Source organism: Rhopilema esculentum, unplaced genomic scaffold (genome assembly GCF_057945365.1).
Source record: "Rhopilema esculentum isolate cy_ngs unplaced genomic scaffold, ASM5794536v1 HiC_scaffold_27, whole genome shotgun sequence".
In the NCBI taxonomy this organism is placed as follows: domain Eukaryota; kingdom Metazoa; phylum Cnidaria; class Scyphozoa; order Rhizostomeae; family Rhizostomatidae; genus Rhopilema; species Rhopilema esculentum.
The window spans coordinates 693221-719104 of NW_028300838.1; the positions used below are offsets into that span (position 1 = coordinate 693221).

Genomic DNA, 25884 nt, shown 5'->3' on the forward strand with positions numbered 1-25884 from the left:
GCTGAATTTTTTCTCAAGGGGTAATCTTACGCAAATCATAATATTGCGGTCTGTTGGGAAGATTGTTTATGCTTAATCAAGTTGATTTAACAAATTCCAAAAATTTATTTTGCTCCGCGTTAATATTGTTTTTACGTCTTGAGGGGCTCTATAAATCGCTCTCCAAGGCTCTTTTTGGGTGCGCTCTAGGCGCGCGCGCTCAATCGAGCGCCTTTCCGGGCAAGGCCTGACAATATTCAGTAAATTGATGAATTCAAAAACAAAGAAAAGATCAATAGTGTATATGTTATTAGAATGGTTTTTCTTCATATAGAATGAAACTTACAGATAGCTTGTGTTTATTTTACTCAAATATGCTTGCAATCGTTGTGTGAGTGAATGGTCAATTTGTTCACCATTTAGTATCTGTCTTGCATCATGCAATATTGCCTGTGTTGAAATGAGACTGTTTGAATGTCGATCTTCACCTGGAAGTCCATTTGGTAGGGGTAGAATGCCAATAACTGAAAGAATACAATACATGTTAATGATTGCAAACAAAGACACAAAAGATTCTCAGTCTAGAAGGACAACACATCTATATACATAATTCATATATTCAAACTGACTTGGATTGGTTGAGAAGATCAGAAATGTTGGCATATGGTACAAAATTTGCTTATAAATCTTGGCCATATCAGCTTAAATTTCTAATTTCTCAACATGGTGCAAAGAATATAAAACTTAGCAAAGGGCAATATTTTGGTATTGACACTATTTTCTAAATACATGGTTAGATCCCTATAAATCTTGAATGCTTACTAATACTGTAAAACATGACACATGATGCATTAAAAAGGTGATTCCTAAGTAAAACCCCTTTAATCTAGGTTGCTATTCAGCAATGTTGACATAAACTGTGGTTAAAATCATGATTGGCTTCTCTGTGCCAACCTTGAGTAACTTCTTATGGTCAACATGCCAAAAATCAGCAAATCTGGCAAGTTGAAGAGACTTCATTCTTCATGATCAATGTTTCTTCAAGCACCAACAACAATGTATATATAACCCCTTTGTGTAATAGGTTTTGTTGGTGAATACTGTTCTCTCTTTTGTGTTCCTGCTGTGAGGTTTATTAATGTGGGATTACTGGAGAGTCAGGATTATCAGAGAGGCAGGAAAAATTTTTCAAGGTTTTCTTAAGAAGCTGGTTTAAATTTTCAACATGCCCTTTTGTGTTTTGGCATGGAATGAAAGCTAATTGACTGAAACATGATTCACCCTTGCTGTCACCAAATTAAAACGACAAGACACTATAATGATTGTTTGAAAATTTTTCAAAATTCAAAGCACATTTGCAATTATTAATACAATTAAATAATAACTTGGTATAAACATGAATAAAAGGTAAGTATGGTGTTTGGAGCATAACACTTTACCAGGTAAAAAGAATAGGAGTAGTAATGGTTAAAAGAGAATAGAAGAGTAGAACTGATAGATATGGAATGTGGTGGGAATATGACATAGAATGCAAGACAAGGGGGAAATACGTGATGGGGTAGAAAGTGTATTGATGAGATAATATATAAAATAATAATAGCTGGATTAGGAAAGATACTATTAGGTATATAGCAAAGTCCATTGATTTTCATGTTAGCTGGTGTATGGTTATCTTTGATTAAAAGAATGGAGACTGTGGTATTCAGAATATATTGTCTGGATTCATGAAGATGTACTTTCTTTTCTAAATTGCAGAGATGTTTACCAAAATGGGCATTTAACTGACAGGATGTCTCCAGGCCCACGTAGTTTAGCTTCCCAATGTTTGTACTACTTACTGCTAATTATCAGGGTGTTAGCAAATAAAGAGAAAGAGGTCTTACCAACTATGTGTTTAACCCATGTTAACAAACTATTGTATTATTTGCTAAAACTTCCAATGGAAAAGGAAATGTGTTCACACGAAAGGAATAAAATATAGCAGCAAAAACTAACAAAACTTTGCTATATTCCAAAAATTTATGTTCCTTTCTTGTCTTGTTTTAAGAAGTGGTAATACAAAATTTAAAGGTCTAGTAATAGACACAACAATGTCTTCTTAAGGCAAATAGTGTTTAAAGAATTGGCAAGGTAATGTATCTTTGCCTTTGTAAATACTCAAATATAAAAAAATGAACAGCAGTTCTGCAAGGGCTAAATAGCCAACACAGCCAAACTGGCAAAGGCTTTTTATAGCTTGCGTTGTTTTTTTCATGGAGAGCCTGGACGTCTCCCCAATGTAGTGAAGGTCGCATTTTGTGATCTAATGCAGTAAACAGGGCAGAAAGATGTGCAAGTGAAATGTGTCTATATATGGAAGTGGCTGCTGGTGATTGAGGTTGAAATGTGGCAAGTTGATGTTTCAAAAAGTGTCTGTTGTATAAAGTTTGTCGTATTTTGTGGACAAGCATTATCACCAACACTCTTGTCTCAACGATAAGCCAAGCGGGGTAGATGTTACATTTTACAAAGTTTAAAAATATGTATGAATTCTGAATGTGTCCAGTCTCCAATTTTCAAAATGGAATTGTCTGCCTAAGAAACAAAGTTACCAGTGTGGTTGGTTGTGCCATTGCCATGGTCTGCACACTGGGGGATGCATGGGCAAAATGCTCCATTTCAAAAGCTTTTCCTTGATATAAAAAACCTTAACAATTTTACTCAGAAGTAAGATGCAAGGAAAAATAGCATCTTGTAAACTGATTTTATGAGGCTGTTGGTGTCACATAAAATCACAAACATAAACCTTCATGAAGTATTACATCAACTCATACTCATACTCTGAACAAAGGATTGTATTTTCAAATTAAGGCCCATAATAGCAAACTTACCATCACTGAGGCTGGTGAGAGCAGATAATGTAGCGATAGGCACGTTTTCTGGTTTGTTGTTCATTTTGAATGTCCTTTTTCTTAAACCAGAAATTCCAGTTCATTCAATATCCTGTGCCATTAGTTATTCCTTAGAAAATGAAATAAATGGTTTCTCCTCCTGCTTGAGTTTTTATAATTATGCCAGTTATCTCTTCTTTCTTTGAGAGAGGTACCTGTTCCATAAAAAGGATTCGCCGGTTTTACTGTTGATTGTATTCAATTAAAACGACACAAATATCAGCCGTACTCCAGTGATTTAGAATTGCATACGAATCTGCATAAAATTCAATTATTCCCTCTTATGCTAGATCAAGGAAACAATTCATCAGTCAATGAGCATTGTTGAAGATACCATTTGTCTTGAAAAAAACGGGCCTAGGCAGGTTGTTTTGTCGTCACATCAACTGTAGTACAATTATAAACAGAAATACTGCAATAATCCAATAATTTCCATGCATTCATCACCAATAATTCAAATTCTAACAATTCTTTTACACAAAATTTGAAATTTCAACATTTTCTCCATATTTCTAGGTTTTAGTGCCATGGCGTTCAAAATCAAAATGGCGTGACAGATGATTTGGCGCCCTTTCCTTTTATCCGGGAATTTTCAGAAATACAGGGTACCAAGAGAATAGATAAAAATAGAACAAAATCTGGTTGATGATACAGTATTTTAAAACAGTTTCAGAAACTGCTGTATTCGGTTCATAAAAATGGAAATATCCAAATATTTTATGGCTTTGATAGTTTCCAAAAGCTGCAGATGATTAATTCATTTTTTATCATCGATGCAGAGTGGCTCTTCCCAATGTCGAAAAGTTGATTTGTCAAAAGTGACCCTTAAAAGCAGGGCCTCCAACAGAGGGTCACTATTTTGCATGGTTTTGCAAAGAAAAAGAGTTTGGGAAACGCTGTTGCTATGTGTCTTCATTTTGATATTTCCCCCTACAAACTCCCTTTGGGCCCTACGAAGCAAAATAGTGACCCTCTTTTTTCGTTGTTCTCAGTTTTATCACGATTTTAAAGCTTCTTAATTTAATTTAAAAGTCGACACCCTAAACGCCCCCCCCCCCTAAATCCGTCCCTAGAAGCACCGGGAATTGACTGTGCTGAATTTTTAAGATGAAGTTTTAGAAAAACAGCTTAGTAACTGTTTAGGATCTTATTCTTCAGAATTTATTCTGCAGACTTACCGACAGTGGCGTGGTGACAGGGGCAAGAGGGGCATGCCCCCCTGAATATGGGCGCAAATGGTGATAAGGGGGCGCCAAAATTGTTTGCTTGTAATATTTGATCGTACATGGGTAGAACACTTCGCTGTAACTTGCTGTGAACAATCTAATAAAACGTGCGATTCTATCTACAATCGAAGCACGTTGCGTTGCCATGACTCAATCAACATTTGTGTCAAATGTTTTCGTGTTTACTGTGTACATAGCTTCATGTTTAGCACGCCAACTAACGAAGATTTTACGTATGCCAAAAGTGTACGCCGAAGATCTTCGGGCCTAAGTACATGGAATGCACCCTGGCAATCAATACAGCAGCTTCTTGTTATTAACATCGATATTACCCTGGGTTCCAGAGCGTCAAGTGAGCAAATGGGGCGTCGACTCAACGCCCCACTTGCTATGCTACACTTGACGCTCTGTCGACGCCCCACTTGCTACATTTGACGCTCTGGAACCCAGGATACATCGATGTGCACTCTGAACCAAAGGTCAACCTTTCCTTCTTTCCCCAAGGCATGAATCCTCCCCTCCCAAATTTTTTCTATAAATAAAAAATCAATGTTTTTCTGAGCATCGTCGAACTGTCTATTCTGAGCGGTATAGTAATTTGTTAAATTTTAGTCTGGGGGATATTTTTAGCCATTCTAGAAGGGTTGATTTCAAACATTTTTGGACCCAACCATGGTGGGTCCTCTTATTTCACTAAACTTGATTCTTAGCCCAACTCCAGATTCAATTTCGTGCCCCGCCGCTTTTGTCCAATTCAATGGTACGATTCAATGCTTGAAACTGTCATGTTATTGAAAGAAACTACTATTTAATAACTACTAAAGAATGACAAACTTGAGCCGTTTATTATAGATATAATAAACGAGTTCAAGGAGCCGCCAGCCTATATGAAACATCAGTGTAATTGAATAGAATGTCTTTTGATTAGAATTTTATGTTTTGCCTGCCGTATTTCCTCGAAAATAGGCTGACTCTCGAAAATAAGCAAATTCAAAATAGCTTGATATTTTACCGAACCACGATCGAGAAGGCCAGATGTTAGGATTACATAACTTTCCATTCATACTCGCATTTCTAGTCACAACTTATTCATGAAAATTTGAATTCAAGTTGCAAAAATTGATTTCCCTTCTAGAAACACGTGCTTTTATATAACCACGATACATAGATAGGGCGCAAAAATCGAATTGGCCAACCCAGGGAAAACATAGCTACTCCGCCACTGCTTACCGACCCTCCCCCCTCCCCGCCCCCATCCCGAATGTGTAGCGTATCTACATTGTTGAGACCTGACTTAATTTGTCCCAATCTTTTATATCCTGAACTTCTCCTCTGTTCGTCGTTTTGCCGAATGCACTTCTTCAAAAGTCGTGTGTGTGCCAAATTAAGCAGGAAAATCATTGAAAACCAAAAAACAGAAACATGGTTTCGCTTGGGTATTTATTGGACAATAGCATGTACAGTATCTAGTATCGCTTATTCTATGTTTGTATACAACTCTAGAAAGTTTCGCTATTAACAAATTTGTCTGCTCACTTCTACAGTTACTAGATAAAATGCTTTCGTGAGCACTACCAAATAATTACACGACAAATAAGATAAAACTGCAAAACAAATTATGGATCATCTTTTTAACAATATTTCAGATGTTTATTTGGACGAAACTACTATTAAAAGCACGTAACAATAAAAGAAAAACTCGCTAAGTGATAAACAAAACCTTAACGCAAGGAACTGTTTCTATTTTTCGTCAATCTATGCATTATACTGGAATAATCTGTTAAAATTTAGTAATAAAACGAGACAGTATACATTTCTGTCTCTCTTTATCTTGTTTAAAATTTGATAAGGCTGTCTCTTATTAAAACGGGATATTATCAAAAGTTATTCTATTTTGTACAGTTGTTAGATTGCTCTGTCACTAAATTCTACAATGGTTAGATAGCCTGAAATCTTTCGTGCAGTCAAATAAGATAAATAGCCGATCTGCTTCACATTTTTTCTAAAGCTCTGTATTTACACAAGAGAAAACCCGCCTAAAAGTGTAACAAGGGGTCCTAATCATCAATCTTCACGCATCTTCACTCCTAGCGTGGTGTTTTCCACTTAACTTAGTCGCTATCATTCTGTTCAAAGTGAAGTCATCAAAATCATTTTCCAATAAAGATTGTTGATGCATTGTGAATACTTGATGGGGTGACAAACGAATGAAAGTCTCTGTAGAATGAGCATCCCCGTCTTTGCAGCCAAAAGATATGCCTATCAAAACAGCAACAATTGGGCATAGCATAAGCCATTTGAAAACAGAAATGGGGGTGTATAGCGTATTAAAATGCTAAGTACAGACACTTAGCAACAACTTGGAGAATTCGAGCAAAGCTCTTACCTCTGTTCTTACCTCTCGCACTTAAGCTGTCTTTGCTAAGCTCTCTTTCATGTAAACCTACCTAAACGCAGTTCTATGAACATGATATCTTGTACATACGACCACAGAATAGGAAATAGGCAGAAGGGTAACTCTAATCGGTTTCTTTATTGTTTTTGAAGCCTGAATCACCTATAGTATTTCTTAATTTCCCTTTAACCTCGATTTCATTAGAGGAACTAAGCAATGACAAATCATCGTTCATTTATCAGATAGTAAACGAATTATGATATAAATATAATTGAATTTCGTTGAATTGAATCGAATTATGATAAAAAAAGTTGTCTATTTTCCTTTTTTCAAAACATTCACGACAGATACATGCTAAACTTCGTATAAGTTAACGCATGCGCTAGAATTTCCAGGCTTCACCTGATGGGCAGGATTTTCCCTTCTGCCTAATTCCTATTCTGTGTTACGACTGCTTTTGCTGAATTTAAAGTTTTACCCTGGTACCTTATTCTTATAGAAACAAAACTGAAGATACTGTTAATACAAGATTAAAAGCATATTCACCTGGAACTTCTTTTACTAATACTAAAGTTTGAATACACAAATCTCGCACAACAGCTCTGAACGAGGTTGTATTGAGAAAGGGAGCCTCTTAGAGGACGACAGCAACTCTGTCGGTGAATAACTGTGGCGGAATCTTGAATGTGAGGGTGTGAGAAGGTGAGTGTAACATAGCTTTAGATTCTAAACAAATTTGCTCGGGAGTTGAACGGTACAACACTTCAAGCCGTGAGTCGCAACCGGCAGGCTGGCAACTCGAGTCCATGTGTCTTTAACAGAGTCGTAACATTCAGTTTCAAGTGTACAAACAGCATTTCTATCACAACCGCCAACAATAAATATTTTATCACCATCGACAGCTATTCCTGCATCCCACCTAGCACAATTAGCTGGCGCTATTTGACTCCACGTTTCAGTCTCCGTGTCAAATACTTCACCGCTATTTAAATGGTTTGTACCATCCCAGCCACCTAGAAAAAAATACAATAAATAATAGGTAAAGTTTGATTGAAAATGCGTTAGGAAATGGAGGAACTGAAAATTTACCAAGGCTTATAGTGATAGATACATCAGAACAGTACGCGCATGGCAGGTTTGACAACATGTCAGGTACTATAAGAATCTGCCTTTGTCCCATGCTTATTTTGTTTACAATTACTAAATAGTCCATGTGAAAGATCCCAAAGAAAGCAAAAATCATCGCACATAAGTTCACAATATCTACACAAAAAATTCATACTGCATTCAATACTGAACATTGCAGTAAGATCAAGCACTTTGTTTTCAGGGGTACATGTAGAAAGCAATAAAATGGCAAGCAATTTAATGGCAAAAGAAGAATCAGCTTTTGTAAACATAATTAACTGGATGAATAAAAAACTAACTAGACAATCGATAACTCATTAGAGAATAAAAAAGTTTTCTATTTATTCAAGTTTTCTGTTATAGGGTATCTATTTTTGATCAAATAGAAACTGAAATAAAAATATACCAAAAATTCCTGGGTTTCAATGTAGTGACAAAGTCTTAGATTAATAATTCGAAAGAAGGTTGCATTGTGGGAAAAAGAATTATGTCTATTCTGATAGAGGCTTGGCATATTATGTGGCAAATAAAGTTCGCAAATGAGAATCTCTGTACTGAGCATGCTCCTAATTTCTGTCTAAAATCAGGCCTAGGCTAATAGAAAGATCTGTCAATAAAAACAAAAGATCCCGACTTGTGTAGACAGAAAAAGTTCGTTTCAATCTTGGACTTTCAACTAGATAACGGTCGCGGATTGGTCAAAAACAAGGAACCAATCAAAAGCGACATTCTTCCTCTCACAAGACATTCGATCCACATCTGGATATAAATTCTGCTTAACTTTAGCCATTAACCGACGTTTATACATTAAATGTGTCGTAAAAAAAGTACGTAAGTTTAACATTGACAATATGTTTCTTTGAAATGAAGCTTTTAAAAACCCCAAGTCAGATAAAACACTGTATTGATTTACACAGGATTTGACGAGGAAAATAGAAAGATGACTTAGTTCCTTTTCTTATAGTTGATACATTTCAGCTGAAACGTGGCTTATAAGTATCTAGCTATAAATTTTGCAGATACATTAAACAAAAGTAGAAGGACAATCTCTCGCATCTTGTTTGTTTGTTAAATTCTACAAGTCAACGTATTCCAGACCTTTTCTTCTTAATCCTATTCTCTCTTCCCAGCAGAGTACTTACAAATCAGGTGCATGGACCTCAAATTCTCATCAAAACATTCTCACTGTTTCGCCTTGTTTCTATTCGTTTGATTCTATCCAGAAGCTTTTTAACGTAATAGTTTCTATGGATTAGGACCGTTTCTATTATGGATATAATTCCACGCCTTAAGTAGGAGATGAGAGAATTAGCGGGGATCAAGAATTGATGAGCACATGACCAATACATTTCAGGTCATTTTTAATCCCAACCATGGAGAAATCCCCTAATCTTGTTATTCTTTACGAGGTACGGTGATATTATCCTATTTGTTCATTGATTACCTTCCTTTGGGTTTGTTACAGTATAGGCTTTCGAATAAGCCTGTCATTTATTATTCATTCTAGGCTGGCATAAGCTGTTCAAAGACAGAAATTTGAGTTGTGATTTTTCTCAGTAAAACCCAGAACCGCCAGTACGTCGTCGTTTATTTAAAAAATTGCATGGTGTAGCAAAATATGGATCATATTCCAGTTCCTATCTTACCAGGATATTTTATCCATATAAAGAATGGGCACATAAAATGGCTGAGGCATAAGCAAAGGTTACAAGTTGCTATTCAGAGCTATTCGAAAAGTAGTCTTTGCGACATACTATATGCTTATAAATGCATTCAGCTCTTCAAAAATGAGTGGTTACAGACCAAAACCTGTGCAGCTCATTACTTCTAAATTCTTGCTATAAGGGCTCGATACCAAATGTGTAAACTTCTGAAAAAGCAGCTAAAATCTCTTGAAATAATTTTCAATAGTTGATGTCAGTATTTCGAGAGCTAATCAAGGCATCAATTGAAAGCAGAAAAGAAAGCCTTGAAAGGCCTCTAATATCGAAAGAGATCTGAACACACTGGCTAAATATAAAACACGTCTACACTGACAATGTTTTCGAGGAATGACGAAAACAATTATGAAGATACTTGAACATCGAGAATGTAATGCATTTTTGATAGATTACATCTTGACATCATGCTAGATTATTCCACAGGGATATCTTTTCTAACGGGGGTACAACGTGCTTACTGAGCTGGAAAATACGGCAACCCCAAGATCCATTATTCAAACGGTATTGCAGTTTTTTTGCATCCAATAAAATTTGCTCTATTGGAGATGAAAGACATTTATCCATATGAAAATCAAATAACCACTTCCTATATTCTCATTCTTCTATCATAATCATCAGTATTCCAAGAAATTGAAAGCAGCTATAAAAAGGCTCCCAAGAAATCGCAAAAAGGAAGCATACGTTTTGCATCCTTCAAGGGATGATATTCAATTTGATGATATAGAGATGACAGGATATATGGAAATTAGAAAGCATTTTCCTAGCGGATTCAACAATGCACTACGAGGCTGAACACATTATTGTCAAAAGAAGTAGAAGAAAATGCATCACATGTAACAATATGGAGACATTCTGGGCGGGATTTGAAAAAATCAGGAGACAATGGTATTGGCAAGCGATTTTCAGAAATTCTGCGACTTGTCCTCATTTCGGCTGTAATTATAAGCTTCTTTGGTTTAAATTAGAGACATAATATAGAAGCAAATGGAAATACTAAAACAGAGGCATTGATGAGAAGGAGGTTATGTACTCTGTATTGGCAAAGTGTTTTCAAGAAACACGACCGGTATGGAACTACTATCAGAAGGGAACTGAAAATTTTAGGGTAAACGAAGAGGTCTTTTTCTAAGAAGACTAAAGGTAAATCTGAAAACATCGGGCTTTAAATATTGGTTGCTGTTGGGGTATGTATGCAGTGTTCAATGGGAAGATCAAAGTGGCTTTGCCAAGAAAACTATTCAAGTTCAAGGCAACACAGAATGAGAACAGAAGCTTGTGAAAGTAATGCGAAAGAAAATTCCGAAGCATATTACAAACAAACGCATAGCCAAAGCGAAAGTACAAAAACGATGATTATCCCCTAAGACGGGAAGAGCTCGCAAAGAGAAAGCAAACCATGCACCACCTGTCAGTAGCATAAAACAATTTCTTAAAGGACCCTGTGCCTACCATGAGCATTCTCGAGTTCCAATATCCCATAATGCAATTTTATCGTTGTCAAGTTGCAAAATGTCAACTAAGATAATGATAAAACACACTGTGAAGCGGTCCGCGTACACAAACATTCTGGTTCACATTTTTCAGTATGTAAATAACAATCAAACTATTTTTAACAAGGGGGTACTAATAAGAAGCGGTGCTGTGATATTCTTTATTAAGTTTATGCAAATAAGTACCATATTAATCGCGACTCCAAAGTTTGGGTGATTGAGAAGTGTGAAATTTTAAACACGAAAAACGTTGTGTTCCATTTCTAACTCGCAATGTGTCATAACATCGCACTAAGATGAAATCACATGATTCGAAGTACATTGCATTTCACAATATTACACTTTAGCATAGGGTACCAAAACGCATATTACACCGGCAGTCCAAAAAAGGAGCATCTTTACTAGAATTGTTTTCTTATGCACTCTCTAAAGTGCGAAAACGTAGAAAGAAGAATTTACTCAAACAGGTTTCATTTAAAACTAGCTGCGTTTCCTGAGCTTTGCAAGGAGCTTTGGAAAAAAGTTCTACTAACCTATGACGTATATTTTTCCATTGACAACGGCACCACAAGCACTTGCGCGCTTTGTGGTCATTGGTGCTAGCTTGCTCCAAGTATTCGTGTGAGGGTCAAACTTTTCTCCAGTGTTAAGTGCAATTCCAACGTAGCTAACTCCACCAATCACGTAAAGATACTTATCTCCAATGACGCAGGGGCTACTTCGACAAGTGCTCATTGGCGGAACGAATGACCACGTGTCTGTTGACGGATTGTATCTTTCCATGGTGTGAAGGCGGAGATTATTTTCGTCACAGCCACCCACCGCATACAACATTCCTAAAAGACATTTTGAAGATTAACGGCTGAGAAATTGAAATATTAAGGCTAAAGCAAACAGTATGAAATATTCAAAATAAACTACAATAAAAGGGTCTTCTTCCTTCGCCGTTAAAGAACAACGAAACATAACAGGGATCATCACTCCGTGTGAATCTGTATCAATAAGCTTTAAATAATTTCATCAAGAAGATGAAAAGGTACTACTGATACAAAAACGGGCTAGTAGAACAAAAAAAATTACGCTTTTTATGTCACATCAAAACCATATTCACACGGCTTAGAAAACAAAAATCACATTCACGCGTCTGAAGGAATATGGTTTATTGCAGCCTGCAATTGATAGCAGTTCAAGCTGCAACGTAGATAGTCCTGCTAAGGCAATAAAAACATTCAAAGGTACAGCATATAAGGATTAAATCTGACCCAGGCCCATTAATAAACGTGACGTATTCAAATATAATTAAACTACGCTTGCCTTGCTTATATTCAAAGGATAGAAAATGACCCGGCAGTATTGAATGTGGAGCATACTAATCACACTAAGATGAAGTCCAGCCTACCAGCTTAGAAGACCAACTCTGTAGTAATTTCCTTTAATGAAGAAGTATCATTAAGTTGACCACATGATTTAATCATACATGAGGCATTAAAGTAAGAAGCTATAGTGAAAACGATCTCTTCCTGCATCTCCAGGAGGGAAATGAATCAAACAGCCAACACGATCAAACATTCAACAAAGGTTTGGAAGGGTGATCTAATAACAAATGTTTGTGAGCTTGTGACAGAGCGGTAAACAAGTATTTGTAACTTTTGATTGAATGTGAATGGCAGAGCAACAGCTTTTAAAACATTTTTGAGAGATTCCAGGTATACCGTAAATCCTCAAATTAGCCCCCCCGGGGGCTTATTTATTTTTGATATTTTTGGATAAGGGCTTATTCGAGGGGGGTTATATGATGGGGGGCTTATTTGAGGGGGAGCTTTTTCGAGGAGGGGGGGCAATTCGAGGATTTACGGTAATGAAAAGGAAAAAGTTAGATTAGGACGCCAACATCGATGCTGACGAGCTTGCGCACCTTGTCTCCTCGTCTCAGCTTTTCATGATTTCCCATTAGCTTCAAATAAGAGCCTCTATAGCCTCAAAAACGTGTTTTCAAAACCATGCTTTTAAAGCTTTTGTCTTTTACAACACAGACAATATCTCCAGGCCATTCTACTCCAGTTTTTCAACATTCGAGAAATACATCCCCAGAAGAAAATATAAAAATGAAACTCTTCCGTCCTATGTTCTGACAAACTGGTTAGGTACATGGCTAACAAATAGCTTATGTTCTACATCTCGTGTGGGTTACTGTGTGCCTTGTTAGCGAGAAGAGGGCATCATAAACAAAGATTGTTTATATGACTACGATTCTCAGTGGCACAAATGATGACATTCAAATCACATAAAATTTCACATCGTGATAATAGGGCTTTTGGAAAATACACCGTACGTGTAAACATGGAGACTATAAAAACATTGTTCAAAAATTAAGATTTAAGAAATACCTTACAATCTACAGGAGGTTTCGGTTGTAATCACATCAAATAACAGTATATATGGTATGACTGTAAGCAAGGCGTGGCAGTAAACAAAATTAAATTTTACATGCTTAGGGCTAAACACCATACGGGGTTTGGTCGTTAAGATAAAACTTCATCTCAATTAGACAGGTATATTTATAGAACCTAAGAATGAAACAGTAACACAGGACCGAGTATATCATGATGGACTTAGAAATAATTATAGTCATATTAGATTATTTCAGTAAATTCCCATTATAGTCATACCAAAGTTGAACAGTCTTACATGTTTGGGCCTATATTCTATGTGACTGTAACGGTAATGTGACATTCAGCTGTACGTCGCCTGGACTGGTATTTTACGATGAAATGTTTGTTCAAAGGATTAAACAAGTTAGGATGTAAAACTGTCCTTTCTTTCCATTTTACACCGAGAGAATTCTACTACATCTAAATTCTTGTTATTCATTGGCACTCAAGTGCTTCCAATTTCGATCGCTAGGAATCACTTACTTGTTATGAGATTCAAAAAATATGAATCGGGACTCACCCTCCAAAGCAGCGACGTTTAGTAAACTTCTGCGACACTGCATTTGACTGACGTTTGTCCATGTATTCGTCTTTGGATCGTACCTCTCCACACTTGCAAGAGAACTTTGAGCCGCTCCTGAAAAAAATTAGATTTTTTAGAAGATTGTCTCTTGTTGCAAATTGATTTTGTGCTCTACAAGAGAAGCAATCATTATTTGTGCTCAGCCACTCCACAAAAAGCTCAATAGATACCGTTACTGAAAAAGAAAATACAGCCAGTTACGATTGTCATTTTGGTGCCGTGACCCTCGTATACATTCTCTTAGGGGATGTAAGCAGGTATGCAATGACGGTAACTTAAACAAATACTTCTTTCCGTCTGTTACTAACACCACATGGATCAAATTTAACAGACATTTTTTGAAGTGATTGCCTTAATTTAGAAGTGTTACCTTTGCTTTGCATAGTGTTCGCAAGAAATACTGGATGTTCATTTACGTTGCTTCTTTCACCGAGAATGTAAATAAAGAGTAACTCAAATAGTGTATTAGCAGCTATCTAAATCAGTGGTCAACATCCTTTATGGCCACGAACAGTTACAATTTGATCTAAATGCAAAAATCCTTACGGCAACACCGGAGTATATCCAGGCCTCCAAACGGTTTGAAAATGCAGGAACAAAAATCTTCAAATCTCCTCTTTCTTTCTTTCTTTTGTGTTTGTTTATTTATAAAATAGTTTTTGATATTGTGATTTACGTAGTCAGTGGTCTACAATCCTTGATTTATAAGAATGGCTCTTTTGAATTCTCTTCAATCAAACTTACAATTATCAACATTAAATATCATAGATTTACATTATGCTCTTTTTATAAAACTGGACGGTTCTCAAAGCAACTCCGAGTTCGATGATTAATGTGATCATTAGGCAACTAAATAGATATGTCAATATAAGTAAAATTACCTTACAACATTATCTTTCTAGCATACTGACTACAACTTAATTTGTTATGAAATTTTCCTATTTTAGAGATCATTCAATCTAGGTGACTACCTTTGCTTATAATAAAGATATATGCACTAAATGATCATTAACGTCTAAGGAATTACCAAATGGGATATATTCTGTATCTAACATATATTTTTAGCTGCTTTTACAATCTTTGAATTTTCTTCTCAGCTCAAAAGATACTTATCTCTTTGACAATGACAGAAATGATTAATTTGTAGAGAGTTTTCGTTTTGATTTTGTGGTTGCATGAGCTACCATCAAAGCACGTAGAAATCATCTCTTGTTATCAAACAAAGATTCGTTGGGCTGACAATATAGGTAAAGCCGGTTAGATTCTGGGTAAACACTTTAGGGAAATTAGAAAGACCCAAAATGTTATTAAATCTCGAAAATTCCTGATATTTAAATGCCTAGAATACTGTAACGACAGATGCTCTAGAAACTAAGAAAGACAAAGCAATGTGATAGCTTGGGCTTATCCATTAGAAACTTGGTCTTAATTTGAAAATTTAACAGGATTCTCTTGTCAAGCAGGTGCTGTAGAAAAAGATAAAACCTTGAAGAAATAAAGTATAATTAGTGGATTAGACGTTTTCTTCTTGGATATACTCCTAAGATCTTGTTATGAAACAATCTCTTAGCACAAGAAAGAAAGTGAGAGAACGAAGATTAGGAAGAATCTAATTTCACTGAGTGATAGGTCCAGTTCAGGCACTGATAATATATTTAGCTATAATCGTCCGCCCTAAAATTATTTCTGTGAAATCACCTTCCAATGCATAACTTCGTGAGGCTTTTCTGCTAAATCAAGCGAAGTTTGCATGTTACACTTCGATGTTTGCATGTTTATGTTATGAAATGCTTGCAACCATGACAAGACCTTAGTTTCTTAGCATAACAAAAATAAAATTTCGCAACCGTGACCAACTCCCTAACAAAACATGAATATGACAGGCCATAGAAACGTCAAAGACACAGGAAAATTGTGCCTTTCACTGCCACCTGTCGGCAACTTGAGTACCAGTAATATATTGACAGACGTGATGAAGGCATACGATATAGAAACCTCCTTCTTACAAACAAACATTTGTATCTCGGATAAGTAAGTAAACACGAACACGCACAAGAGTAAGTTCAGTTTTTTTCAAGACTATGGTGACTGGGGGCTAGGGTCACGATAAATTTGATGGTCTCCGACAAGAGAAAGTACCATCTTGCAGTGGAGAAAGCGTGAAAGGTCTGAAGCTTTTAAGTTTACCTGGTAATGAAAGCCAGGCACAAAAAAATTGTCTGAATAGGTAGTTTGGAAAGTTTAGGAAGAGTGCAAGTTTGCAATTAGCCTGTGACATAAACCAACATCATAGCTTATTTATATCACTTCTCAAAAAGGGGCGTTTTCGACAATCCAAAGGGCGAAATCACAAAAATGTTCCTTTGCCCACCCCCCTTATTACCACATCTGTTATGATAGAGATGAAAAGACTCTCTGAAAATTCTGAATACTGCAGAAATTAATTAACATCTGAAAATCTTTGTCGCCTGTGTCTAAGCTGGATGAGACTTTGCAAAGCAAAAGCAGTGAGAAGTAAGTAGAATGAATGGAGATAAACGAGCTACTATTGCGTTAACGTAATTATGCCTTTAAGAGAGGCATTACATCCTATTAAGCTGTAATCGTATAAATCCATGAATTACCGTAAATATTGCAATACTGAGCTGTGCAAAACCTTTTAGTTTAATAATAAAGTGGTTTAATCATAAGAAAGAGGTTTTGCATCTCTAAGGAGGATTAAAGCGATTATGAATATCTAGACAGTCTAGTTTGATTCAAGATGATAAACAATAAAAAATATGTTTTAGGTTAAGATTTAGCATAGAAATTTTTGTTTCTTGACTTTGACTGTACATATTATATTGATAGTAATAAACAATTCAAAAAGTAATATAGTTTAAGTAATGACAAGTTTGAAGACAATTTTTCATCTCCAAAAGACATCAAATTATTGGTTTCTTTATGCGCCTTTAGTTAAGAAGAATCTGCTTTAGAAAGGAGCTTTTTTGTACAATATCTACGATTGCTTCCAAAAGTCTTCGGAATACCCAGTTGTTAAAAAGTTATTCTGCAGAAAATAACTGTTGCCAGAAAAAAAGCTTACAATGCACCCAATCATCCCGAAACAATATATTATCATAAAAATCTAGTAGGAATCACATGGACAACACTGAATATCTAAAAATCGTACTAAAAACTTTGTTTGGAGGGTAAGCAATTGAAAAATTGCAATAGAATCTAGTGTGTGGTACAAGAAATATTGGCAGGCATTATTGGATGGTGCTTCATTGTCTGACATAGGGACCATTGAAATAAGCTGACTTTGAGACTAATTTGTTTGTTTATTCTTTATCTTGTCTTGTTATGGCCTAGGGTGGAAAAAGTGTTTTATCTATTGCAGATGCTTGCTAGCAAATGAAAGATTTTGAAAAGAAGAAATAGATCATCTTGCCAAAGAAATATATTCAGGCTCAGTCCTATGCCAATATGGCAGCCTGAACGAAGAGTCCATGCTGGAAATCAATGGCCTCACATACACAGCTTCCTCCCTGGGCTGTCAGCAGGCATGTATCATAAGAGTGTAAAACAAATGATGTAGATAAACTGATAGAATCATGATTCACAGATATTAACAACTTGGATAATATGTTTCCATAACATATCAAGAAATACATTGACAAATACAAGGAATTGTGAATGAATACACACAATGATAGATTTGTCAATACAATCAACAAACTTAGCAGGATAAATTCAACAGTGCAGTGAGATGAAAAAGAAAACTCAAAATGTATTCAAATATTTGAAAAAGGTGAGCAAATTCAAGGCTCTTTGCTTACATGGTCCTTGACAGCCAAATAAAACTGCTTACGGGCAGTTTGCTTGAGTGAAATAATTGTTAAGCTTGATAAAATTTTCACTCCATTTCTCAGGCCTGTTTGGTGAATTGCATTTGTTTTCTGACACAAAAATGTAAGGAGCTGATAAAGATTTAAGACAACAATAGCTATCAAAAAGCAGCTATTTAAAGCCTACTTCATGTTTACTATGGTGAAAGGCATATGCGTTTAAGTACAACCTTGATTAGAACCATTTTAAAAAATTGTCTATTATCTGCAAAAATTTATTCATGGATACTTTGGTGATTGGATCAAGCATGAAACACCAGACCTGTCAAGTTTCAGTTTTGAAAATGAGTGAGCTTTTTGAAAAAGAAGGTTGACAAAACACGGTCGACCAAGAATGCAGAGGAAGGAAGGTACTAGGCAAGCAGAGCGTCGTAATGTAGCTGGTATCCCAAATATCACTCTGACCACTCTGATTGCAACTTAAAAGACATTATGCTCCTCCTGTACATCTCAAAGAAAGTTGCATTGTGAAATTGTTGCAATAGAGCTAACCTGCCATTCATGCAGACTTGCCAATAAATGTAACATCACTTAACCTGTGCAAATTCGCTGTTATCTAGTCATCTTATTAGGTGGTTGCTGTTATCGTTCTAATTTGCCTTGTTTGGAAAGAGAGATTTTGCTTGGATTTGGAATGAAAATTGAAAATTTAAATGAACCAAGAAATTTGTTGCAAAATGCGTGAAAATTCTGCTTTGATGCATGTGAGCGCGGGAAAGGACCGAAATGCTTGTGTCGCACGCAAAATGCATGTGACTTGGACTTTGGTAGGTCTGAGACACAGAATAGTAACTTGTAATTGTCCTGCTCCATAAACCAAATAGTGTGTACAGCTCTGTCTTAGGCATTGAGCACTTTATGATAGGCTGGCAAACAGTAACTGGCATTTTGTCTTTTATATAAATGACATATTTCAGCAGGTGTTATATCAACAAGACTGTCAAAAGGACCATCCCTTTTAATTGTCAACTAAACTTAACAGCACAAGTTCTAGAGCTTCATCAGCAGCCTAATGATTGATTAGTTTGGACAATTATACTGTATATTACAAATTAAATGTCCTCCCCATAAACAGTCAGCCTTAAGCAGTAAATTTCCTCCTCATTAGAAATGTGAAGGAGTCAATCCATTTTCAAATGCTTTCTTAACTTGGATAGAAGGGTGGTGCACCTCTACCCAAACTGGAAGGAAAAACTGTTTGGTTCTAACAAAGGAAACCAAAGTGATTGGTTGGAAAATACTTTTCACCCTTGCCTCTAAAAAGTTCATCTCTTATCTACTCTAAAGGCCCTTTTATCTTTTTTCAAAGTTGACATGTTGTTACTTATCTTATAAACATACACAGGCTAAAGTTGGAAAATTTAGGGACAGGCAAAAGCTGATTTAGCAATATCCTATAAATTTTATTCTTCTTGTTTTAATGTTTCATGTTAGGGAGAGGCCTATATCAAAGAACTTTACATGGAGAACAAGGAATGGGCTAACAAGAAAGTGAAGTGAGACGAGAAAGTTAATTGGTTTTTTGGAAGCCTTGTTATAAAAATTAAGAAGCAAGAAGATAGTAAAGCCTTCAAAAGGTTAAAAGCTCTGGGTAGGAAAATGAATAAACAGAGTCATACCTGTCAAACATTCCATTTTTGTGCAAGTCTTATATAATTTCAGGGGTTAATAAGTCTGATGGCATAAACTTCCTATGTACAATATTCAAATTAATGAGAGCATGCAGTTTAACTGGCAAGTGAATTAGTTAGCTGTCATTAATCCTTTATAATTCTGTATATTCTGATAAAGAATCAAAATTTGGAACTGAAAAATGTTCATCATTGCTATCTTGTAAAAAATATTCTAAATAAAACAGAGATTTGCTTGGTGGTATTTTTTTCATTATGCAACATTTGTGCATATTACATTCTGCATTTTTGTGAAACAAGCAAATAACGAATGCTAAAAATGAGGTTTTCTTATGCTATTATTACCATTTCATACACAATCGCATAGTTTAATTCACAAATCTTATGGCAAGACACCACAGAAGCTTGTCAAGTATACAGAGCTCACCAGTCTGACAAAGAAACTTAGAAACTGCCTAGTGTATCTGATATGTCTCAGAAGACCTGCGATGGTATCTCTAATCTCCTGGGAGCAATGTCCATGAAAACATCTGTGCATTTGTACCCTAAATCTTTTGTTAATAATTCACAACAATACCAGCAAAAGCTCTTTGCTTGAAATAAGAAAAATATCTGCTCTTAAAGCTTGTAAGTTAGAAAACAAGAAGCTTACTAAAAAGCCAGATAAGAAGGACCTTATCGCATGATTTCAGTGAGGGATACACAGGCTTATCTTGCATTTACATTATCCATCTGGAGATAGTCTTCAAAGCTGAAATAAGACTTCTGAACTAAAATTCCCTAAATGTACTTTAAACCAGCAGTAAAATGTTTTTAAGAGATGGATTAAAGGAAATGCTTACAAACTAATGAAAGTTTAAAAAGTGCAGATGTTAGATATATGGTTGAAAGCAGCTCAACTTAAGCTTGCAGTTTAAAAACCAATTTTTAATTTGCTGATATACTATGGTGGAAAATTGGCAAAGATAGGCAAGAACTTCCTTTTCATCCTTAATAGCTTTCATTGGATTCACAAAAGACCCAACATTTTTATATATTAAAGTTCATGTTAACAGCTCTTTGTGAAGAAACTTAAAGTACTTTAGTTTGCTAAGGGTTCAGAAAGATTTTTTGAAGTTCGGAAATGATAAAAACAAACAAGGGTACAAGAAGCATTTTGAAGCTACAGCAGGGAGTCAAAACTGAATCATATTGGGTCAGATCTCACAACAATCATGCTTGCACAAACTAAATAACGAAATTTTATAGTTTGAGACCATCATCCCAATCATTTCAAACTGTTGCAAGGACAGTGACCCACAGCAGGTCTAAATTTCACCTGTAAGCTCTCCTCCTTACAACACAACTCCATTTGCAACTTAACAAGAAAAACTTACAGCATTACAAAATTATCAATAATTGTAAAACTTTTTTTTGATATTGAAGGGTATAAGATTATTGTAAGATTTTTCAGATTACCATGACTAAAAAGATAATATTTTCATCAGTTCTGGGCTGTTATTAAATATATTCACAGAAAAAGAAAACAATTAAAAAAGGTTTATAAATCTTCCAGCAGAAGTGAATGCATGTTTAAGAGAGTTAGGATTCAAGATGCTCGTTTGCAAGTTTTGCAAGTTTGCACCAATTACTTACAGGTAGAAATGCATCACCTAGATGCATCACCTAAAGTTTAAGAACATTGTGTCAAGACCTCTTTGTCATCCCTAAAATAACTTTTTGAAACAAGTAAATAGAAAAAACAGGATTATACATAATTCTTATCTGATCATTTTCATTCATTGAGACACAAGATTCACTTACACAAGCTGGTATCTCAAGAGCTGGAAGAACATGAGCATGTGCTTGGGAATGATCTCACAGAAGACAAGTTAAAAAACATAAATATAAATGTTACCTTCTCTATATTGACCACCAACTGCATAAACGAATTCACCCGTGGCACTTAAACCATGCCTGCATCTTGGAGTGTTCATTTTTGCCAGAACAAACCACTGGTTGGCACAAAGAAGGTAGCATGAGGTTGATGCAACCACAGATGTACCCTGGATTCCACCAACTGCAATAACACCGTTGACGATACCCATTGATGCCCTTGGAGTAGTACGCTTACTCTTCAGCTGCCATCTTCTATCTGGAAGCATGTGATAGTTTTTGGCTTCTAGCAGTAGATCAATGCACTCAGGAGTTGATCTGACAAGATCTTCAGTTTCAACATGGTCCATCAAATAGTAAGGTGACATCAAAGGGAACCTAATATGTTCAACCAAATCTGCAAAATAATGCTTCCTTTTATGAATATCGTGGTTAATCCATGACATCAAAGCTTCAAAAACTTGCTCTTCACGATCAACTCTTGTTTCATCACTGGCCAGAAGTTCGATCAGTTTTTCGACAGGAAGATCTTTAAATTCATCAGCTCGTATAATTGTAAGGAAATTTTCTTTAACATAAGAAGTAGCTGTTGCTCTTAGCCATTCGCAGTCATACTGTTCTGCTGTGTTTTCAATACTAAGACAGTTTGCCGGTGTTAACATCTTCTTCAAAAACCTGACACACCGATCTTTAAGGCTTGTGATCAATAAATAGTTTGCAGCGGATATAATCGGTCTTATGTTATCATTCCTTAATTCAATTTCACCCGTATAAATATACTTTAGTAGCTCTTCCATGTTATGTCCTTCTATGTCATTGAGTATAACTGGCTTTGTTTCCGTTGCTTCTTTCATTTTAGTGGAAAACATTGCTTTAAAATAAGGACTACATGATGCTAGGATACTTTTGTGCGCATAAAAAGTTCTCCCATCTACGCAGAGGGTAACGTCACATAAGATATTGGAGTTCCTAAAGTCGTTGAGCTGTTTCAAAACCGATAAACAATGTAAATGCAGCTCAGAATGGCATTCTTCATTTAGAGGTGTCTCGCTTTTTGGTGAAGTTGGCGACAGGCCATTTATGACTAGGCCTGTTGGTGTTGCTCCACTTGGTGAAGGATGTGGCATTGCTCCTGGTGATGACTGATTTGAGCTGTGGGAAGACACGCCACTCGTGCTTGACTTTCTACCAGATCCTAACGACTCAGACTTCTTCATGACTGCTAGCTATCCATGAGATTTAACAACTGATTATGAGTAAGCACCTTCGGCTTGCAAATCAACTCCCGGCCAACCTCCTCTTCACAGTAACCAGTAATAATAATTGTTCACAGGTTGGCATTTTGACGAGTTGCATGCTACCCCCTGCTCATAACTATTGATAACATAAATATCAGGGGGTTACGCTACATATTTACACTCAGGAACCAAACATAATTAACACCATAATTTTACATACGAAGCTCTTTCGTACCATCAAGCTGCAATCTGTTGTAAAAGCTAGATTTTATAAAAAAACAACTTTAACAATAGGAATAGGGCAATTTTATAAAAACACGAGCTTTAAAATTGGTCAAAAGTGAAGAACAAATTGAGAACAAGCCGAGGCTGTGATACTAGACAGGGAATTTTGCATACCGTATCACAGAATAAGAATAACCGTTATTCTTATTCTGTGACCGTATTCACTCGAGTGATGTACTCACTTTTAATTCCAAGTACTTTTGATGCGACGCTTATTCGGGGGCGGCGCTCTTATAGGCAGGGCCGCCGGACGCAGGTTTGAACAGGGGGGGGGGGGCAAAACGAATAAAGGGCACGAATATATTTTTCCGAAACATTAGTGAAAGCCAAAAATGGTACAGATTCCATGGTAATTTAGAAATTTATAAAAATAATGACACATGCTGTATATAGTGAGAACTACCTTCGCTGAAAGCAGACATGGCTATTTACTCTATTTAGGGACCACGCAATCTTGATCATAATTATATGTATAGCTTCCCATCTCAAGGCCTTCAAGTTTTTTTGAGAGTGTAAATCTTCCTTCCATCTATGATTTATACCTCTATTACAATAAGCTGTACTTGTTTTCCTTATAATTTGCATTGTAGGTGAATTTGGCCCCGGGTAAGAAGCAGGCACACATCCTTCTTTCATACTTGTGGCAGGCGCATTATACTCAACAAATACCAACGAATCCAATCCAAATGAACTGAATGGAATTTTCGAATTCTTAGTCATACTTCAAAGCCAATTCCAGTCCTTCTTCCTTTCGAGCAAAGTTTCAGTCTCTGTGATTATCGAAAGCCCATTCTAATAATCATTTTAATTTCCTTACTTTCATATACAATTTAGCCCCCCTTGGTATTCGTGCCTTCCCATCGCCACTTAAACACATAAATTTGTTCGCCTCCATGGAATATTTTTTAAAAGCTACAAATTTTTATGTTTAAGTAACCTTTACGCAATCGGCTAAAGGTGCGGACACATTGTTCACTGCCATAGAAATTTCAATTTGCAACATTGATTAGGTTCATCTCATCAGTCTTATGAAAGAAACAAGTTTTTAACTCTTTATCCTGGCGGGCTCAATCAGTTGGTCAAACGTATTACATGTGAGTTCCGAAAAACTCTGAGAAAGAAGGGTGGTCTGAAAACTAGAATGCTGGGACATAGAATCTTGAAAATAGGATTGCTTTTTTAATCAGTCAGAGGAAGCACAAAAGGGCAGGAATTATAGGGAAGTATAACAAATTTAGCATCTTATCTTGTATGTTGTTCTAATCCTAGATAAGAAATTAAAGTCTTTGTTTAAAGACCCTTTACTGCTAGCATGTACTCATTGCAGGGGCACAACTTTCTCATGTCTTCATAAAAATATCTAACACAATGTTGTGAAGTAAGCAATATGTTGCAGGTATAGTTTTACAGCTGTCTGGTTTTGTTAATATACATTAAGAACTATAAAGGGTTGTTGTTAAAATCAAATTTAGTGAACTCTGCTTTTTAACTTGCCTAGATAAGGAATGGTTCTAACAAGTTTAAGAAAAGGAATGGTTCTAACATGAATTGGTATAAAATATTTCTGCTTAAGCTTCAATAATCTCAGTGAGAAAAGTTTCACAATTTTGGCAAAGTCGAAGAGAGGGTACATTTACTTAACCCAGAATCAGAGATAGGGGTCCAGTTTTTACTTTCAGGAACACACACGATATACATTGCACCAACTGACTGTGCCCGCCGGGGACTTGATGCCGAACCTTCACTAATGTGTTTGTTGCTGAAGTCATACTAAGGAAATTTTCTCGCGAAAATGGCAGTCTCCTTCACAGTTGATATCATTCACCAACAGGAGCTTGAGTTTTTTGCATCAAGACCAAATAAAGATTTAAGGAAATCCAGTAAATGGTCCTCCAACAACGCCCAGAGTTATCTTATTTTACTTAGTTTCTTAAGGCAGAATATCTGGCATTGAAAAAATACACGCAATTTATTTATCAAAAAGGGGCACTTTTTATACTTTTGCAAACAGGGGGGCGTTTGCCCCCGTGGCCCCCTTGGCTCTGGCGGCCCTGACAGGAGCGGCACTCACTCGAGTAAAGATGGTAACCATCTAGCAGCCAGCCTAACCTAAGTTTTTAAAGTTTAAATCAGGGATCGGCAACCTTTATAAAACAGGGGGCCAAATTTGATTTTTGAAATGCATACGAGGGTCGCAACTCAAAATACAGTATAATTTTAATAACCTAACTACTAATCTAATCAATGCCCCTTTTTGATAAATAACCTGCAGCTCGATCAACTCCATTTGAAGATGGAAAGTGAACCAAGTTCCATTGATTCAGCTGAGTTTTCCAAAGATGTAGCACAGGGCCGTAAATCCCGGGGGGGACGGGGGGGACTGGACCCCCCCCAAAAATCTTTAGCAAAACGATTTTTTTGAGAAATTATCGTCAATTTCTTTTAAAGAAGGAATCCCTGGTAACTGGGTTAGAACCGAACTAAGTTTTATGTGTTCTTGCAACAAACCTCAGCCACTCTATGTCATGGTGTCAAGCGCAAGTTGACTATTGTTGATGGCAGTTATTTATGTTTGCAGAGTGGTGTCGAGTCAGTGACGATGCCCATGTAGGGGATTAGCCCTAAATATCACCCCTTAAATAAATCTCAAAAACATGTAATCCCAACTCAAAGCCTAGGTCCTAAAGTTCCGAATTTTTGAACCCCTATTAGTCGAATTGCACATTTAGTGACATGATGATAGCATAGACACAAAAAATGAAATTCTGAGTTTTGTTTTTAACTGTAGCTGGGAACAAGGCCAAAAGACAAAAAAGGGAAAGAAGCAAAATTAATTTGCGCGAGAAGCAATGACTACACTCTTTATTATTAGACTGCAATAGTTTTGCTCAGCCTTTATTTTTTTAAGAAAATTTTCGTTTTGAGCCCTAATATGTTCTTAGATACATCCTTATTTTTTTTAATCCGATATGGTTTCAGGAAAAAATCACTTGCTCTCGAATAGAAAACACCTTCTCTTTCTTTCCCCGACGTCTGTCACTAGAGTTTAAGCATGACTCTTCCCCTTCCCAATTTCTCCCA

The 25884-nt window shown here is 36.2% G+C and overlaps 2 protein-coding genes across 3 annotated transcripts in view; both read right to left on the minus strand.

The window, feature by feature from the left end:
- Positions 1-3484, minus strand: part of LOC135695052 (nipped-B-like protein) — a 32751-nt gene extending 29267 nt beyond the window's left edge. For both annotated transcript variants that reach the window (XM_065213997.2, XM_065213996.2), the window contains exons 1-2: positions 2850-3484; positions 326-503 (exon numbers count right to left, since the gene is read on the minus strand). In XM_065213997.2, coding sequence (XP_065070069.2) covers positions 326-503; positions 2850-2913 — 242 coding nt within the window. In that variant the 5' untranslated portion in view covers positions 2914-3484. The remainder of the gene's footprint in view (positions 1-325; positions 504-2849) is intronic.
- Positions 3485-5528: 2044 nt separating this feature from the next.
- Positions 5529-22611, minus strand: LOC148957454 (kelch-like protein 2). The gene is made up of 4 exons (XM_089115363.1): positions 21303-22611; positions 13822-13938; positions 11403-11705; positions 5529-7543 (listed from the first exon to the last, which is right to left on the minus strand). Exons 1-4 carry the CDS (start codon positions 22495-22497, stop codon positions 7257-7259), a joined length of 1902 nt encoding a protein of 633 aa, XP_088971489.1. The 5' UTR covers positions 22498-22611; the 3' UTR covers positions 5529-7256.
- Between the last annotated feature and the right edge of the window lie 3273 nt (positions 22612-25884).